Genomic DNA, 20,300 nt, shown 5'->3' with positions numbered 1-20,300 from the left:
AAAAGTATAAAACCTTGAACGACCCTTGTATTAGGAGGGGGTTAATTGGTACCCCATCAGTATTGGCCAATACAGGCATATCGGTATAACATTTTATCACTAAAATAATTGTAATTTATAAGTAGCCTCCAACGAATTTATAAGTAAGTAACCATCACCCCTCACTTCCGAGCACTTAACTGAAATAAAGCACTCAATTTTCTGCGAAACTGGTTTTTATGATCTATTATTTTCAGTGGTCACAACCACCATCCTACTGGGAACTTGTAACATTCTTGAATGATTCACTCAGGTTCCTCACAGAATTGCTTATGAATATTGGAAAATTTTATGTCAATACTTTATTGATAATACTAAAACTTTCATATCAATCCATTAAAACTTCAACATTCATCTATTCCTCTTTTTAAGCATTTGGAACAATTTCGAATTGCCATAATATTTAAGAATAAACATTGTCAGCAACCAGTAAGGTATTGGTTAGAAATAAATATTATCTCAGCCTCAGATTCAGGGTAGCCACTGTAGGACCATGATAAAGTTCAAGTATAATTTCCGGTTTTCAAGGTAAAGTTTAAAAAAATTCAAGGGTACAAGCAAATTAACAATATAAAAGGTTTGTGTGATTCAAAAATTACAATTCAATTAAATTATGTATATTTTGAAAATATTTAATTGTTTACATTTCCCATTTCACATGCTCAGCCTCGAAATATATCTACGAACACAAGTTCCAAATGTTACAGGACATAGTAATCTACAAAAAATTGTTAATTGTATAAAAATTTCAAACTGAAAATGTCCTAATCAACTTTAATATATCTTATCTTGCAATAATCTTCCATCTGTCAGTGTATTGTTCTGCAAAAGACACTCACAAAGTAAAAGAATTGAGAATTCTGTTATATTTTCTCCGCAGCTCTCTTTTTCTTCCCACTTAAAAATAAAAGCTGAATGATAAAAAAAAATGCTTAAGGTGGATATAAATAGTTAAATGGGATTTAGATTAATTAAAATTGCAATTTTTCATGTCTACGTATAAGAATTCACGCAGAATTTCCAGAGCCAATAATTCACATAGAATTCTTGGTGACTAGGCACCCTGATCTTGTATAGAATGATGATTTTACACTCAACAAAATAATAATAAAAAAAATCCCTTGAAGATACTTTACCTTTCTGGTAGGGTGATGCAGTCATCAACGACAGTGCCTGGCAAGGGGTTCCTTCTCTCCAGGAAGAACCGAGAGTTGATTCTCTTGGTGACGATGATGAACGCCAACTTGAACTTGTCACCTCCATAGATCTCCATCAGTTTTCCCTGCAAGACACCATTATTTTTAGTATTTCTTATACTCAAAATTTAATTATTCAATTGTATTCAGGTTTAACCCTTAGACGACTGTTTGTCCCCTATAGGGGACAGCAGGTAGTTATAACCAACGACGACCGTTCATCCCCTATAGGGGACAAGATGCTTTTGCGTGTAGTATCTGATTTTAGGGACATACTGTGACACTGTTTTTGTTTGGATATACGTGTTTTTAGTTCTGCATGAGCCTTGAGGTATGTGATAAATAACCAGTAAGGTTTAATTTCATTTGGGTTATATTGGTGGGGGGGGGGGGCAGACCTCCGAAAATTTCGTTCCATTTTTTCAAAATTTAATTATTGTTATTTTATCAGTTCTGGGATTTGTAATGGCACTTTTACGAAGAGAACAAACGCAGTATAATAATAATAATTTTGCACATTTACGTCATGGCATTGCTGCGTGGGGGCCTGCCCATTTTCAAATTTAAAAAAAAATAAATCTTTTTTCTTATTCTACCCGATAACGGAAAATTTGGTTTTCATGTCATAGGCTTATAGCCACATCTGTACTGAACAAAACTAGGTATAATTTGTAACTCCAGTGTTCTTAGTTTCAGAGTTAAAAAAAAATAATGTACGTGCGCCAAATTTCAAATATTCCGCTCAAAAAAAACACTGGTGCTTCACATTGGGAATTATTTATTTTCTGGAAAGTATCTCGAATATGTGTGATTTTTTGCGATAGTGCAAAACATATCAGGCAATGTGCTGGTACAATTTTTCACATTTATGTCACAGCGTCGCTGTGTGGGGGACCGCCAATTTCGTAAAAAAAGAAGTTTTTTCTTCTACCCAATAATGGAAAATTTTGTTTTTATGTCATAAGCTTATAGCCACATCTGTACTGAAAAAAACGAGGTAGAATTTGTAACTCCAGCGTTCCTGGTTCCACAGATATAAAATTTTATATAAAAGCATGCGGAAATATAAAATTCCCGCTGAAAATGCCTCAGTCGTTCGTGCGTTTACCGGGAAAACACGCTCGGTCGTCTGAGCGTTAATCTTACAACAAAAAATGAATTGTGTAATTTAAAAGCAGTAATTAAAAAAATGATTGATTCATTTAGTTTATTTTACTTCGCGTTTTGTGCCTCTTGGCTAATTTGCGAAGATGGGGATGAGTGATGAAATTGATGAATGGACATTCACAAACAACATAGCCCGAGCAGGATTCGAACCTGGGACCCTTGAGCAATTAAAAAAAAAACAACCTATAAGTTATATTTCTTAAATGAATAACATATATCAACAGCAAAATGTGTCTCAAAAGTCTGATTAATTTGTATAAATTTTTCGATATTAAAATAACTTGCCTTGAAAGAAAATCAAGTACTGGATAACATTACAGAGTACTTACAATCTCCAAAAAATTCCAATATTTCATATCTCTACTGACTAGTAATGTCCTGGGTTCCATGTAGTAAAATTGCAAGTTGGAGTTCAAACATGAGTACATTATGAATTATGGTAGTAGCTTTGTTAATATACTTGAGTACAAACTAATTATAACATATTACTGACATGCCTCCCCGATGATACAGTGTGGTAACGTCATCGTTGTAATCAAGGGGTTCTTAGTTCGAGACATTGTGCAGGTTCAGGTTGCATTTTAAACAGTCGCAATTAGCCTATCTATGCATAAAAGGGGACTTAAAACAAAATGCAAATGCATTAACGACAAATTCATCTAAAGTCTTTCACCCTTAAATCTATTGATACTATCTGTGAATGGTTATCGTAAAAAAATAATCATACAGTAACATTATAACCACTGATGCAACTAAATAGAAGTCACTAGCAAGGCATTCTGAAACCCAAGTAACCAAGTGGTTGATCAAACCTTAGGTGAAGCATACGAAAAGTGGTTGGCCACTTTTGGTCAAAAGAACATACTTATACAACAATGATTTTGACGCATTTTTTCAGGGTTGACAAGCATTGGAAACAAAAGTGGGGGAAACATACGACTAATTCCAATTTGTCAAGCAACGTAAGCGTAACCTTTATCACATTAAAACTCTAGTTGGCCCAATGGTTCTGGTTACTTGGGAACTTCCATATTCACACTTGTCATCAATATCAAATTGTTTCAACAGCTTACTTACCTGCAACAACTTCACTTCATGTTCGAACACGTAAGTAATCTGGCCTTCTCCTACGCCATCTCTGTACAGAACAATTCTCTGTGGCAGGTTACCATCGTTGTACTCCTTGTACTTGTGAAGTGCCTCTGAAATAAATAGAGCAAAAATTACTAATCACATACTAAATAGAAATTAGATGTTGCCTACTCCCTTTGAAAAAAGAGTGTCAGGGTCACAATGAATTAATTAGTCGTATTCATGGTTCTTTTTTGAATCCAGCTTCTGGATTGGGTCTACAGATGTAAAACTTATCTTTCAGGCCAGCTGCACACCAGATCCAACATGACACGGTGTGACAAGTTATTCTTTCATGGCAAGGGGAATAAACAACACGGTAAATAATATCAGACGTAAACGAGTTACTAAAGATATATATCCGCGAAACTTACTTGTAAATGTTACTTGTAACTTGTTTACCTCTTACAAGTTATTCTTGTTGAAAACAGCCTCAGGGAAGATTTTATCTCCCTTTTGAGCGGCTGCAGACCGGATGAAACAACTGACTCGAGTCACCTTGTGACAGGTTCCAACGGGTTGTGACAAAACAACGAAGGCCAGGGAATTTGGTCTCGCGTGGAGCAGCTTCCGATAAAATGATCTGCGCATGCACCAATGCCTTCTTTTCAGATACAGAAGCCAGCAATTACATGTAGTCATTTAATCTTACATTAAATGGTTAATATCGTATTCTCAAACTAATTATTTGCTAGAAACGAATTCACAACATATAAACTGATACATCAATTCTACATACACATTGGTACACTGATTCTGCTGTAAACTGTTATACTTTTAATGCATTGTTACCCATTTCCCAAATTATGAAAAGACTGACGAAGACCTACTGCGTACATGGACGAATCCTGCTATCAGAGTTTAGCAAACAAATTGACTGGTTTTGCCACGTTGTCTCAAATCCAATGTGTGGCTGGCTTTAGAGTGCATTTATACATGTGAAAAAATTAATAATTTTCAAAAAATTTGGTTAGTGGCTAACCATACAAGCTGTGAAAAAAATATTTTACAAATGTTCTGCTCAAACTATAAAACTGTTAAAACTATATAGCAAGAAATTTACATTATATCGAAAAAAGTATTATACCATCTAATAAACTAAATACCATACATACACACTGATCAAGGTTAAATATAGTGAAACCCTGAATAATATTTAATGTGGGAAAATTTTATATGATTGAATCAACATCAAGAACACTTTGAATGTGTTCAGTTTCCAGGTAGTGTTGTCGGCACACATTACTGAAAACATGTGTTTTTCAACCTAACAAGTGTCATCCTGAGTCTCATAAGTGTAATGGCAATTCAGTAATTATTTTACGGTTTGATACGCTTTTAGCATGAAGTAGTATAATGAAGTACCACACGATCTTCATTTGTTATTTTTCATTCTTATTGAAAAAACCTGAAATATACAATGGGATTGTGGCCAAAGGTTGCAGATTGATGAATCTGAAGACAGAACAATTATATTATCTACTAGGTAAATGATAACAATTATGTAATTACAGTGAAACACCGATATTACGTTTCTGCATTATAAGTTTTCCCACTTAATACGTCCATCCAATCAGACCCTGGCAAAAGGCTATGTTAAATAATAGGACCTTCACCTCTACTCCCGTTTCCCACTTTGTGTGTTTTCCGAGCATTGACAATGTATTAAAATTTGCCAGAAAGCTGTTCTGTTGACCACGTGACTTCTCCCTCCTTTTTCTTGCTTTCGTGACTGTTTCATTCACCACGTTGACCTTGAACTTCCAGATGTTAGGCTTTTCAGGCAAAGGGAGGGAGCGAAAAGGAATGGTTCAGTAGATGGACTTTAATGATATCACACTGCTGATTGAGTCACCTCATAACAATGTGATTAGGTCACTGAAGAATGTCTAATAAAAGTCAACTAGAGAGCACCACAGGCCAATATTTTTAAATACGGTTAAAATAGCACTTAAGTAAAATTGAAAGTGAGCACAGGACTCACCCGGGCCAATCACAGGTTAAATATTTATTTTCTGTTAAGTTCAATGTTATCGTAAAACTGTCTACTGAAACTTACTGCAAATGTTGACTGATAGCTCATTGCAAAGTTCCTCTCCTGTCTTGTGATAGCTGACTGTGCTGAAGTATCTGGACATGGGCTTATCCAGAGATGCCACCAAGGCTCCAATAGACACTCCCTTCTGTGTGGTGTCATGGTACACATCAAATCCCACAACCATCAATCCCTAAATAAAAATAGGCTTAAATGATTTACATTTTACATGACCTATAAATATATACACATAAAATATACCAGTCATTATTTGAAGCCCATAGGAACTTAGAAACAATCTACCAAGATAATATTGTAAAGAGCTTCCCATTTTCATAGACTTTTGAAGGATTTCCAGGCAATTTTGAAATTAATTTTACCAACCATCCTGTGGTCCTCTAACAAGTTTTAAGTGTTAAACTTCACTTGCTGTTCAAGAGAATAACAATTTATTCAATCTTTTTCAATAATACTGCATACTCTATAACAACATTTTTTCCACAGAATCTCTCCCATCAATAAGGACAATCTATTCATTCCCAAATCCTGGCATATATTGAATCTTTTCCTGATTTTACCAGGTATTTTTTCCCCCAAAATACCTTGGTCTCTGATTTTTACAGGTTCTTCACATCACTTGGATAACTGTGTGATTTAGTTTTGAGATAATAAATGAACTACCCAGTTACCTAATGCTGAGGGTGATTTTTCCCTTTGTAGGCCCCAACGCTGAGTGTGTTTTCAGTGCAAAATTAAAATTATGCAAGGCTTTAAACTATATATATACATACACACACACAGGGTGATTGGTAATTCGACCTATTCCTGGAAAGGGGGAATACTAGAGCACATTTGCAACAAATTTGACCCTATGCACCGGGGGTCGGAAATCAATGGGTTTCGTGTTATTGCAGTTTGTAGATTTTCGTGACATATTCCGACTTGCAACCAAAAACCTACAAAGTTAATCGACATGTTGCTAACATCTGACGAATGAGTGACTACTGGGGAAAAAATTCATGCCCAAAATTCCCATACCAACAGAAAGAAGCAGTCATTGGAGCACATGTCATGAAGAAATTTGGGAATTATCGTTTAAATCGAAGAGAATTACTCAAAAAATTGGTAACACACTTAGTGTAAAAATTACGGAAAAAACTTCCTCGTTTCATAAGCTCTCCAAAAAGATACAAATGTTGTCAACTGGCACACGGGTTGGGGGGAAAATCTGAATAAAAAGCGGAGAAGGTGCGTTTTAGACCTCTTTGTAAAGTGAAAAGAAGTTGTCGGTTGTGAGAAATAAAGAAACGAAAATGAGTGAAATAATAATGTTATTTACCATTCTCATGATTCCAGGTTGTCAGAAAAACTGTTCCAAAAACTACAAATCCTGTTAAAATTGCCTCCCCCTGTTACGTATGCAAGCATGCAGCCTGCAGCGTACTTCAGACACAGTCACTCGCGTTGACACTCTGTCTCTTATGTCTCAATTCTCTCTTAGCCTTACTGTGCATAAAGTGGACCTAAAACAACCAAATCAACCAACCACTCCATTTGACATTTGTCACATCTTGGCATTAGCAACATCAAAAAAATATGGTACATGTCACATCTGGCATCTGAGGTTTCAATTTAACAAGAACATATCCAATGCATTTTTTAAATTTTAACAAAGAACCAATACAAAAATATAAACACTAATTGATAAATTAATTTTTACAATACTAATATGTACTAAAAACTAATAATAATTGTTATATATAGTTACTATGAACTACATACAAATCAATATTTCATATTTTACAGGTTAAATCTATAGGGAAGGGGGTAACATGCTATGAAACTGGAGGTCCCAGGTTTGATCTCTTGTCGCTCTTATTCACAACACTGCATTTAAAGATTGGAAACATAATTTTTAAGCAATCGTTATAGATTTTTCAGTTTGAATCAGGAATAACAAATGAAAGAAGCTGGCATGAAGTAAAAGTGGAGGTGTTACACCAGTTTCTGGAACACCAAATACGAGAATACTGGATCTATTTCTCCAAGAAAGGTTCTCTCAGAATTGTCTTCCTTCCTGAATATTTCTAAAGCTTTGAATAAGTATTTGAAGATGAGTTGCAGATTTTGCTTCTTGAACCTGCATTAATCAACGTCAGAATTTTTTCTTGGGGGTCCGGGGTGCACCACCCTAACTCCCCTTTAAATATGGCAATGCAAATATCACAAAATATAAATTTAACCCTTTCCAAATGAGCCTGAAAATACAGTTTTTTACAAAATCATAGAAAATATGTCAACTGTGCTGTTGTTCAACATTTCTTTCTGAAATCTACAATGTGTCCTCTTTCCACAAAAATATATGTTACACAGTAATATTTTTTTTCAAGTTAAAAAAAAAATTAACATATTTTCAACACATAGTATAAAAATAATTAATGAAAATAACCCGAAAACTTCTTGGGATTAAAATAGTCACTTAATGAAATATCCGAAGCGGAATCCTCGTAACAAATTCCCACAACGTCCATTTAAATTCTTCAATGCTATTTCCAAAAGTATAAGCCAATGGACAAGGTAATTTGACACAAGTAAAATTCAGCAATGAAGAAAATGTGACATCTAGCAGATGGAATTTGAAAGAGGTGGTTACAACACGTGTACAAGACACACAGTGTGATTATTATGACCATTGCCCATCTTGTTGGACAGCATAGCCCGTCACCCATCCAGAAAGGGTAAGACAAAATGACATTCCTGTTAATCAGCAAAATTTTGCATGATCTAAAATAGTATGCTGTGACATAAATACTATGTCAGAATTGCTATTGACATACAGGGTGGTGAAAAAGTTCAGAAACTTTCATTTAAGTTATTTTTATCGTTTTTTTTTTTTTATATATAAAAAGTTCGTTCCTCATTTAATTTTAGACTAGAAAGTGTGATAGCATTCACTTCCTCACCAATGAAATGAAGCAAAAAGTGGGTGGACACCAGTGACTGTCTTCAAAAACTTATTTTTGCTGATGAGAAGACTTTCACAGTGGAGCATGTGCACCGTCATAACCACCATCAATTATTGAAGGTCAAAAGAATTCTGCTGCTACAAAACTTGTCGCTCTACATCATTTTCCAGCATCTGTTATTGTTTGGAGCAGCATTTGCGTGAACACTGCTATAACTTGACAAGTTTAAAAACAAGATGCTGCAAAAAGCTGTTGCGCATCTCGCACCACATTTCCCCACTCCATTCTTCGCAGCAACGTTGGGTCACAGTGTTACAACCTGGAGGGAGCGGAACGGTCTGAGGATTTTCAACGAAATTTGTATTCACTTTTTCCATGGGCTGTTTTCTACCTGTCGGAGTACAGAAATTCAGCTCACCTTTCGCCAATGACTCTTTTCCTTCTTTTAAAACTTGTCCTCCCCGATGGCGCAGTGGCAGCGCCGTCGCCTTGTAATCAAAGGGTCCCGGGTTCAATTCCCAGTGGAGGCACATAGTGGTTCACGATCCCACTTTAAACTGTAGGTCGTCCCGATTAGCCTTACTGTGCATAAAGTGAACTTAAAACAACAAGTCAATCCAATCCAATTCTTTTAAAACTTTAGAAACCATCCAATTAGATACTCCTGTGACGGCGCTTGTGGACTTGACAACATTATACTTAAGTTTTTGTAACTCCTTCTGATTTCGCAAATATGTTGGAACATTGTAAACAATTTATCTTGCCTGTCCTCTAAGGGGCTTTCCAGAGCAGATTGTGGATTTCGTTGGACACGGCATGATTTCACTTTTGCATTTCAAAAATATGCAGCCAAGAGTAAAGAGCAAGAACTTTTCAATGCTTTAAAAAATAACACAGGCAAGCGTGTTATCAGATTGCCTTCTCGTAGTGATTGTTGTACGATAAACAAAATAACCGGACCCCACTCGGCTTTAAATTTGTTCATCATATTTATAAGAAGAAGTATAAGTAGCAGCAAGTATTTTGAAGATTGTCTTCTCTAGACTCTAGAAGGTTCCTTCACAGGGCAGCTTCTTTATCTATACGTTAGCTGCCCCTGTTGCGACCTTGTCTTCTCTAGACTCTAGAAGGTTCCTTCACAGGGTAGCTTCTTTATCTATACGTTAGCTGCCCCTGTTGCGACCTTATATCGTTTTTTCTTTGGTTTTGCTTTTATTAGAGCACAATTTATATTCTGATCTCGAACAACGTCAATAACACAAAAGGAGACCAGCAGTGAATTTTTATATTAAAGTATCTAAGTATTCATACACCACAAAATACAGTATTAGAAATATTTATTAAAGGCCCAGGTACCTGACGTCTGTGGTTTACAAACGATTCCGGAATACACAGATTAGTCAGCTTCCGGTGTGAATTTGTTGAGACATAAGACCAAACTTAGTGGTTACTTCACTGAGTACTTACGTCTTCGATGTAACTTCTTAGGTATTCAATTCACTTGACGATAAACACGCTGAAAAACACTAACTGTGAACACTTAAGGGGAGTTGGGGGGGAAACACAAATCTTGCTGACACCGAGTTCGACGTCTTCAATCTTTTAATCCTCCTGTCGTTGGTTCATAATAAACATGTAGCCTCTCTTCTTTAGTAACATGTTCTGGTAGAGATACTGCACAGACCGATAGTTCACTCACAGTTTATTCTATAGACTCTATATCTCTTTCCGGCTGAGATCATGGCCATTAGTTCACTCACAGCTTGTTCTTTGCCCGCGAAACCAATAACCAACGTGATATGGGTCCTAACCGTATCAATGCTTGACTCGGACTGTCTTCTCTGCAACGCACATCAATCGTCCCCCAGAAAAGACGTTAACGTCTCTTGCCGCCCTTTTGTTTTTCAGCGAGGGCGGGTCAACTTTTATAAGTGGTGCGTCAAGATCGGTTACAACAGCCCCCTCCTCCAAAAAGTTATTAGATGGACATTTATGAGAGATAATAACATAACTATTACAATTCTAAACGACACCTTCAATTATTAGACAAGTCTCGTACATATTTTTTTTTCTTTTTTAGATTCAAAAATAATTACAAAATAAAAATATTTTTCCTTGAAAATACAAACCATATTTAATTTTATAAAACATCTTTAGAGATTAAATTATTTCTCTTGTTTCTTTACTCATCCAATACGTAAGTTGGCATTCTGGCGCCAATCTAGATAACAGCGAAACTTACAAATCAAACATTTTTCCACTCCCAACTTAAACATCTTGCATATTAATCCAATTATTCAATCAAGTACAGATCATATATACTCCACATACAATATAATTACATAGACACTAGTATGCTTACACAAATTTAGAAAACATTCTCAAACAATATTTATCAGAAGCAGCTTTTCTTTAGTATCAAGATTATACTTAATGAATTATTGCTGTAGTTTGCTATTACGTAAAATCAATAATTTTGAGTGTTCTTTTTAACTTAAACATATCACCTTTGTTTTAACCAGTTTGCTTTCATAAATTATTCAAATAATGTTTTTCTTTTCATATATTTAACATTCTAGTATTTTCTTTTGTTTCATTTTACATAAACCTTTCAACAATTTTCAGACTGTTCTTCAACCCTTCATCGGTTGTTCTATTTATTTTACCTATAACTCTTTTTCAATTCTATTTTAATTTTACTGCATCATCTTCATAACCCTTACTTTATAACAATAACATCCTCTTTTCCTTTTTGTATCTTTATTGAATATACTAACTTTTCTTTTCTCTAACACTCATAACCTGAAATAAACACTTGAGTGACCTTCGACAGAATTATTCCAAAAATAACTCTATTGCTTTTATCCTTAAAAAATATCACCCTACTTGATCAAAATAATCTTAACAGTAAACCTTCTTGATTTTGCCATAACCTCTACTTTCCTTTCTCTTATACAAAGTATCATAAAGCCCAGATCACTAATTTTGGGAAATTTCCAATTTCTTTACGATTGACCGCTTAATAGCATATTTCTTCTATGACTAGTAACAGAATCTTGAACATTCATATTTACTTCACGTCAGCACGTACTTTAATACACAACTGTAATAATTTCCAGTCCATCTTCGACCTTATTTTAAACAACTATTTACGGTTCGCCTTTGACCTTATTTTCAACTTTTGTGCATCTCTCGCACTTTAGTTTTCTCTTAATTCACACTGACTTTTTATCATTTGTATGTCCAAGAACTCTCGTTACTTCTTTCTTCTATTAATGCTATTTATCATTCCATTAACATTATATCATCTTTCATTCTGGAGAACTTCCCAAGTGTATCTACTTTGAGCGTAAATGTTCGATCTTCTTTCTCATTCGTTCTTCACTCTGTGCATAATCATAGATAACTTAGATGTTTACTTACATTTTTAAATCTTACTCTTCGCATTTTTTTTAAAATGAAATATTAAATCTCAAAACAACTTTAACAATTTCATAATATACCCAGTCGTTCAAATGTCTATTGAGATTAATAGTAACCAGTGCTTCTACCAAACGTATGAGTAAGAGAACAGTTTCTCATTGAACCATAACTAGTTCAAACAACTATCAAATAATATATATATATACACACACATATATTTACAGTTTACATTATATTTGACTCTTGATAACATTTATACATTTTTAGTAGCTTATTTCCATTAACAGCTTTTCATACACATAATATAACAATCACGAATTTATGTTAGACATTTAGAGCTTGTTGTTCTTTCAACTTTATTTATTTTATTTATTTACATTTTACTTGGGATTACCGCTAAGCAGTTTTTCCCATATCTATATATGTACTGTACATAAACTTACATTTTTTAGTACATTATTATTAAAAGATACTATCAACAATTTTTTTTTCTACTAAATAGTTAAGCCACATTTTCTAAAAAATGATAACAATATATATCCAACTGTAAGGTTAGGTTCACAAATCAAAGATTCCAAACACTGAGGAAAAGGAATTTCACAGTTTATAAGAGTTTTATAGAATGTCTCTCTTTCTACTGTGTATCTATTACACTCAAATATGATATGATGCATATCTTCCTTGTTGCCACATGTACAGTTTGGGTTTCGTACAATCCGGATCTCTTGTAAATGACTTTTAGTAGTTGTATGTCCTGACCTAATACGATTTAGTAATACTATCACATTCCGTGAACTTTGAACTTTTGTAAACCAAAGTCTCATTCTATTGAAATTAGCTATCCTCTGATAAAAGCTGACTTCAATTTTGTATGTGTCGTATATAGACAATGTATAATCAAAAGATATAGGTTCAAATGGAATGCTTTCATGAATCATAATTGCAACTCCTTTACTATCATCTTTAATCTTTTCATAAATTATGTGATAATGATTTACTTTAAAATAATCTATGTTTGATGGGTTCACAGAGATTTCCGATAAACATAAAAGTTCAGGTCTATATTCATCTATTAATTTCACCAGATTTTGCTTTCTTGCTTTCAGTGATCTTACATTCCAGTGTACCCCCACGAATGTTTTCCATTATTTTTCCTTCCACACCCTAAGGTGTCTCTCCAAAAATTTCCAAATCCTCAATAATTTTCTGCACCTGGCCATTTATTTGTGAGCATTCTGTTAGTATTTCTTTTATACTTAATAAGTCAGAATTTTTAGTTAATGTCGCCATAAGTTTCACCATTAATTGTAACAAATTATACATAAGATCCTTCTGAGATGTTATGTGAGGAAAGTACACGATTTTTTTCTGTTCTTCATTGTTGTAGATTCTGGTGCTCACCTCCTGCATGCTTCTGTTTGTACTATCCAGATCTTCCTAATTTTTCCTTGTCTTAATTACAGTTCCTATAGATTTTCCATTTAATTGTTTTTGATTACTTTGTAATTTCTTTAGAGAACCTTTACTTGATTCTCCTTGAGAATTTCCATTATAATTCTTTGTTTGTGAATAGGAATTTCGTCTGAAATTTTTTCCAAATTTATTTTCAAATTTGGAATAGTCTCTATGATCTTCTGGAGGAACCCTTTTCCATGAAACATTTTCCAAGTATGTATCTGATTTTCTTTCAACCCAATCACTTAAGGTTTCAAATCTGTTTTGTATTGTTATGCTATTTCCTACAACACCAGTCTTTCTTGTGTTAATTTCACTTACTTGACTTTTGTTTATATGTTTTTTTATTTGATCAGCATATGAGTTGCCTTGAACAACATAATTGCTTGGAACATTACCTGTTATTATTTTCCTTCTTGCTTCTTGCCGGGATAAATTATCATATGCCATAACTCTCATGATTTCTCTTTCCATTTCCCATTTTACACATGACTTATCAGTAACAACATGTTCTCCTCCGCAATTTAAACACTTCGGAGTTTCAATACAATTTTCATGTTCCTCTCTTCCACATCTAGCACACTTAGCTTTATCCTTGCATATGGCTGCTGAATGTGCAAATCTGTAACATTTCTTACATTGCATCACATTTCTAACTTTAGGAGTAACATCGAAAATGTGACTAACCACTATAATCTGTTTAGGCATTTCTTGAGATCTAAACGTGATTGATATTAGCTTAGTAGGAACAAAATAATATGAACCATCATCTTTTTGAATTCTCTTTTTCATTCTTTCCACTGATATTACTGTCGGGTCTTCAATACTTTCCTTAATTTCCTCCACTTCAAATTCAGTGGGCACACCATATATCAATCCTTCCCTCATCAATAAGGATTCTGGGATGAACACATCAATATTATTTTCTTTACGAAAATGCATATTTTTCATGAAATTGTTAGCTTCATTCCTGGTATAAAAATAAATCTTTGCTCTATATAAACCACTTGGTTGGATATATCTGACCCTTATATCTTTCTTTCGCAATTCATTTCCTATTTTCATAGAGTTAAATTTCTTTTCTGCACCTTTTGTACTAGTCATTATTACTAAATATGGCCCATTATGTGTATCATAATACATTTTACACTTGTCTACATTATTTTCTCTTCGACCTTCTCCAAACTTGTTTACTTTATTTCTATTATCTAACCTGTCCATCCTTACCGCTTTTGCTGGAACTTGATCATCTTCAGAAGATCTGACTCTTTTAGCTTGTTTTCTAGATGTTTCTTCTATAATGTTATCTTCTATAACAATATCATTGTCTTCTACCAAGTTCGTTATAATTTCTACTTGATTATTAAGTTCCATATAACCTATGGCATCCGCCATGACGTTAACAAGAACTGCCTTACGCAAATCACATTAATGAGTATATTTCCTTTTACCGTAGTTTTAAACTTCAACTTAAATAAGTGTATGGGTTTAACTCAATTCCAGTCACAAAATTCTCTCTCGAAAAACAGTACTCACTGAATTAACAACTGTTAATATTACCACAATATTACACAAACAGCTCAGTTTCCATCAACCACAGGCTATCTCCGTTCAGAAAGTAAAATATAGCCACACTAAATCGAAATGTACTTATAACAAAAATATCGTTCTTTCAACTTACTCAAATAAGAATTCCTCTGTCCTTTCTTTTTCTAAGCCAAACTTTTTCTTCTTCCAACTTTCTCCAAGTAGAGAAACTAATTTCTTCTTTCTCTTCTTCCAGTCTAGTTTCTGTCGCATCATGCTCAACCTCTTCATAAAATACATACACTCCTTGCTTTTTCTGTTTCACCTTCTTCTTACTTTTCTCCGGCAACGTAGTGTCTGAATCTGATTCGTCTGTGTTGGCATTCTTAGACCTTTCGTGAACTTTCTCCATTACTTTCTCCGACGTTTCTTCAGTTTTATCTAAATTCTTCGCCCTCTTCAATTTCTTTCGATTCAGTTTTTTCAGTTTTTCTACAAAACCATATCTAAGTCTTGCTCTATTTTTCTTCCTCTTATTGATCATAATCATTTCCTGAAATGTTCTGTCTGAAGTTACACATCCTTTCAAGTTGGAGAACAGATCATCATTTTTTACATTCGGTTCTCTAGAAATACCTTCATTTCCATTTTTTATCAGCTCATTATTTCGCTGCATCTCAATGGGTAATACATCCCCAACTTTATTCAGTTTTGTTTCTAATACACTCACTTGTTTGTGTTGAATCTTCACTGGACTTGCAAAAATCTCCGCTTTGAATTCTGAACTCGTCTTTGGTTCTTCATGCATAATCTGACAAGAATGCTTATGATCATGTAAACTACATTCTAACTCTTCCAATTTAAATACCTTAATTTCTAACTCCTCCAATTTATCTTCTAGCCGTACGCTCATTTCTTGCAAGGTTCGTTTATTTTCCTCGACATTCTGGTACAACATGTCAAATTTATTATTCTGCTCTTGCCTATCATTTTCTCTAAATTTAAGTTGCTCTTGCCTATCCTCTTTTCTAAATTTAAGCTGCTCTTGTTTATTCTTCTCCATAGTATGACACAATATATCCAATTTCCTATCCTGTTCTTGCCTACTCTGCTTCATAAATAACAAAAGTGTCGTGAGGTTAACGTTCTCTTCATTTTCGCTAGTTAATTTTGGAACACCCTGTGCACTTTTTTCTCCTTTTACTTCCTTGATATTTTCTTTGCCAGCAGGACTCTTACATTGTTCACAGCAAAAATCAGCCTGATCATCTTTGAATGCACATTTGTTCATTTCCACACAATCTCTGTGGAACTTTTGTTTACAGACTGAACAAACGATTCCGCCGTTTGAAATCCTCAACTTGCCGCAACAGGGACCTTTCCATATCGTTCAAGCCATGTTCGTACCACTGACTTACTTATCGCTAGCTTCCTAATCCCTTAATCCCTTACAGCTGCAGCGAGAGGGAGAGGAGAAAAAAGAAACCTGCTCTTCCGATCAAACAATACAGCTTTTTCTTCCATTTTCTTACGTAGAACACCAATATTTTACACACAAATAATCCGATATCAACATGATTTCTTAAATCTAACATAGTATCTCAACAAATAACCGAAGGATTTCGTGGGTACAAGGCACCATATATCGTTTTTTCTTTGGTTTTGCTTTTATTAGAGCACAATTTATATTCTGATCTCGAACAACGTCAATAACACAAAAGGAGACCAGCAGTGAATTTTTATATTAAAGTATCTAAGTATTCATACACCACAAAATACAGTATTAGAAATATTTATTAAAGGCCCAGGTACCTGACGTCTGTGGTTTACAAACGATTCCGGAATACACAGATTAGTCAGCTTCCGGTGTGAATTTGTTGAGACATAAGACCAAACTTAGTGGTTACTTCACTGAGTACTTACGTCTTCGATGTAACTTCTTAGGTATTCAATTCACTTGACGATAAACACGCTGAAAAACACTAACTGTGAACACTTAAGGGGAGTTGGGGGGGAAACACAAATCTTGCTGACACCGAGTTCGACGTCTTCAATCTTTTAATCCTCCTGTCGTTGGTTCATAATAAACATGTAGCCTCTCTTCTTTAGTAACATGTTCTGGTAGAGATACTGCACAGACCGATAGTTCACTCACAGTTTATTCTATAGACTCTATATCTCTTTCCGGCTGAGATCATGGCCATTAGTTCACTCACAGCTTGTTCTTTGCCCGCGAAACCAATAACCAACGTGATATGGGTCCTAACCGTATCAATGCTTGACTCGGACTGTCTTCTCTGCAACGCACATCAATCGTCCCCCAGAAAAGACGTTAACGTCTCTTGCCGCCCTTTTGTTTTTCAGCGAGGGCGGGTCAACTTTTATAAGTGGTGCATCAAGATCGGTTACAACCTCCCGTTTAGACAGAAATCTGTGACACTGATGTCATCATGCATATTCCCTCTGCATCTGCATCAAAGGTCAACAGCTCCCATGATTTGGAAACGAAGGGAAGTATCATTGCTTCCGCCGGGGGTGGAATGCATTGTAGGCACTATGATTGAATATTGTGCACTTTTTCTTGTGTGATATAAATATCTGTATCATTAAAAGCAGTATGGAGTGTGTAGTGAGGTATGATGTCAGTAGCAGTCAACACATCAAAAAAACGATGTTTTAAAAGATATAGAAAAAAATTAGTATTTGTATGATATTTCTAAAATTCATATAACTTAATGACCCCCACAGATAATTTAACTTCATTTAATACTGATAAACTTTTGAAAATTGGACTTGGTTTACACAGCCCGCCTGATAGCCTGTGAGCCCCCCCCCCCCTGAAGATCAATTCTAGCTACGGGCCTGAATACACTTAATATTCTGGTAACTACATAAATGTGGTATTAGAAGAGAAATGTTTATTTTGTGTAAAAAGTATAGTTTCTAAATCAAATTTAAGGTTTCACTCACCATTTTAACATCAAAATGTCATTCTATATACAGCTTTTCATCACGAAATATGTCTACTTTTTGCACCAAAATCTTGACCTTATATTCACCATAAATATATGGCTCAAGTTATTGTTAGTTTAATAAATGTTTTGAAAAGTTAGTGATTTAAATTTATATATTTATAGAACAGTGTAGGCTGTTTAAAAAATTGTGCCACCCTGTATATGGCATGACAAAATGGTAATAATTAAAATTACTTACACTCAGAGGCATATCAACTGTCCATGGAGCTCCTCCAATCTTGCAATTTAGCTGGATGGCCACTTTCGTTGCAATGGACATAACCCCTTTGCTCGTCAAATTCTTCACCAATATCACTTGGGTGGGCACTGGAAAAAAATCATAACAGGAGTCAAATTCATGTCTATTAAATATTACTGTTCAGTTTGAAAACACAAGACAGAATATAAGAATTATTTCAATTTAAAAGTGTCAATAACATTATCTTTTTTACAACTCATCATATCACACGATCACCATAACACTACTTGTACAGTCATGGACACTTATGGGTAGCAGCAATCCCTTCAACTTCCAAACCCAAAAGTGTTCACGACTGTACTAAAAGATTAACCATGTATTACTCAGAAATTATAGATTATTTTCCAGTGATCAAATAATGAACAATAGGTGTCAAAGAGTGTAGTGGTTCGCGAGATCATCAATAGATGTCTCGAGTGGGAAACAGCTGATGCTGCATGAAAAGTGGAAAAAACTGGTTTTAGGGGGTTGAACGTGGAGGAATGGACGCCTGAAATTGCAGGCGAGAGGTTGCCTCTAGTTTTCGAGACTTTGTGTGGGTTTTGGTATCATCCTGTCGGCGAAAGTGATTTTGGATAGCATTTCAGGAAGTATCTACAGCGGTGTGTCCCTGAAGTTTTGGTGGTATTATGGTAGGCCAAGGAAGAGAAGTGGGAAGGAAGGGAAGTGAGAGTTTCCCTGCTTGTTCACTGACACCTGGATTTGCATCTGGAAGGTCGACTGAAGTGATCCGGGAATGGTCACAGTAAGTTGTAAACTGACAATAGTGAAATAGTTCAGACTTTAACGTGAATTTTTTGGTGCAGTTTGGAAGACGTCAACATACAAAGACTCCACCATCTTCTATAAATGAGCACTTGATGTGATATATTCTAGTTAAATAGACTTTCGAGTGTCATAAGGTGAACGTAATTGAGATTAAGAAGCAAGATATATCCAGATTAGTTCCAAGGAGATATAATTAGGTTTTCGGAGAAGAAATACTTAAAAACTCTTATTGTAAAGAATAATATATGTACATTGGGTAACGCCAGGTGATGTTATTTCATTAGCATGAATTTCTATCTGCTACATGTAGACAAATTCGACGTCTGGATATTTGTTGTCAAGGATTTGAAATCCAACCAAGTCATTCATTTTGCCATTAATTCAAATCTGATATAATTTGCTACAGGTGGTAATCAATGACAGTCACGATTCTTGATGTGGCAAAATATATGGCAGCTTTGTTCATGCTGCATTAGTTGGGTTGGAATGATTTGATGAACTTATGTAGTGGTATGCTACAGTGCAATTACAGCAAATGTAACTTGAATAATATGACACTAAATTTCGATCATAGAGTCAATGCGGTACACCATTAAGTCTAATTTTATTTGCAAAGAACACTTGCACTCAACATAAATTACTTGTCACAACCTTAATTGAGTTTCGGTATATTAACTTTTGGAAATAAAAGTCATGTGACAATTATCAGCATATCATACACTTAGTTACAAAAATAACTTTAGTACATGTCAATGTCTCCACACATGTTAGTATTTGCTGTGTTTAAAATTTAATTTTCATGCTTCAGTGGAGTTTCACTTTTTTGGAGGGCTTATAATAAAATGTTGTTGTTTGTACACCAGAGTACATAATTTCAATAATTTAACCTATTCATCACCCAGGTGTTTGTATCTATGGTTGCTGGTGTACTAATTTGTGAATTCTCTGGCAGCAGGGAAATTCTCATTCGTGTTCTGGGAGTTAATAGTCATTGGTGAATATAAGCAGGGATGTCTCACCGTTTGCATAACATTACAAGGGCAATGGGGAGAAATTTGTAGTATAAACAGTTCTGGGAATTTTCTCTGCATAATTCTTAAGTATTCTCATTGTGGGTGGTGCTCGCTCCTTCCTACTGCATATTGAGACAAACAGGCTGTTCTAAAGATATTTTATTCACCATATTTCTAGTTTGAGCAAGTCAATATAAAATAAATCTTTTATATTATTTTAAGGGGAATTGTTCTTTGATCTATCAATAGTGTATATATCAAATTTCCAAAGATTGTAACCCTCCAGTCTGCGCTCCTCAAGCTAACG

General features: G+C 34.7%; 1 protein-coding gene across 3 annotated transcripts in view; it reads right to left on the bottom strand.

Moving 5' to 3' along the window:
* The window catches only part of LOC145999703 (piwi-like protein Siwi), an 85,024-nt gene that overhangs the window by 6,787 nt on the left and 57,937 nt on the right, over window positions 1-20,300 (bottom strand). For all 3 annotated transcript variants that reach the window (XM_083136960.1, XM_083136961.1, XM_083136963.1), the window contains exons 13-16: window positions 18,153-18,280; window positions 5,593-5,761; window positions 3,480-3,604; window positions 1,176-1,321 (exon numbers count right to left, since the gene is read on the bottom strand). In XM_083136960.1, the coding sequence (XP_082993086.1) occupies window positions 1,176-1,321; window positions 3,480-3,604; window positions 5,593-5,761; window positions 18,153-18,280 (568 nt within the window). The remainder of the gene's footprint in view (window positions 1-1,175; window positions 1,322-3,479; window positions 3,605-5,592; window positions 5,762-18,152; window positions 18,281-20,300) is intronic.

This window comes from Lepisma saccharinum, chromosome 15, assembly GCF_977018435.1.
Source record: "Lepisma saccharinum chromosome 15, izLepSacc3.1, whole genome shotgun sequence".
Lineage (NCBI taxonomy): Eukaryota > Metazoa > Arthropoda > Insecta > Zygentoma > Lepismatidae > Lepisma > Lepisma saccharinum.
This window is presented reverse-complemented; position numbering and strand designations above follow the sequence as displayed.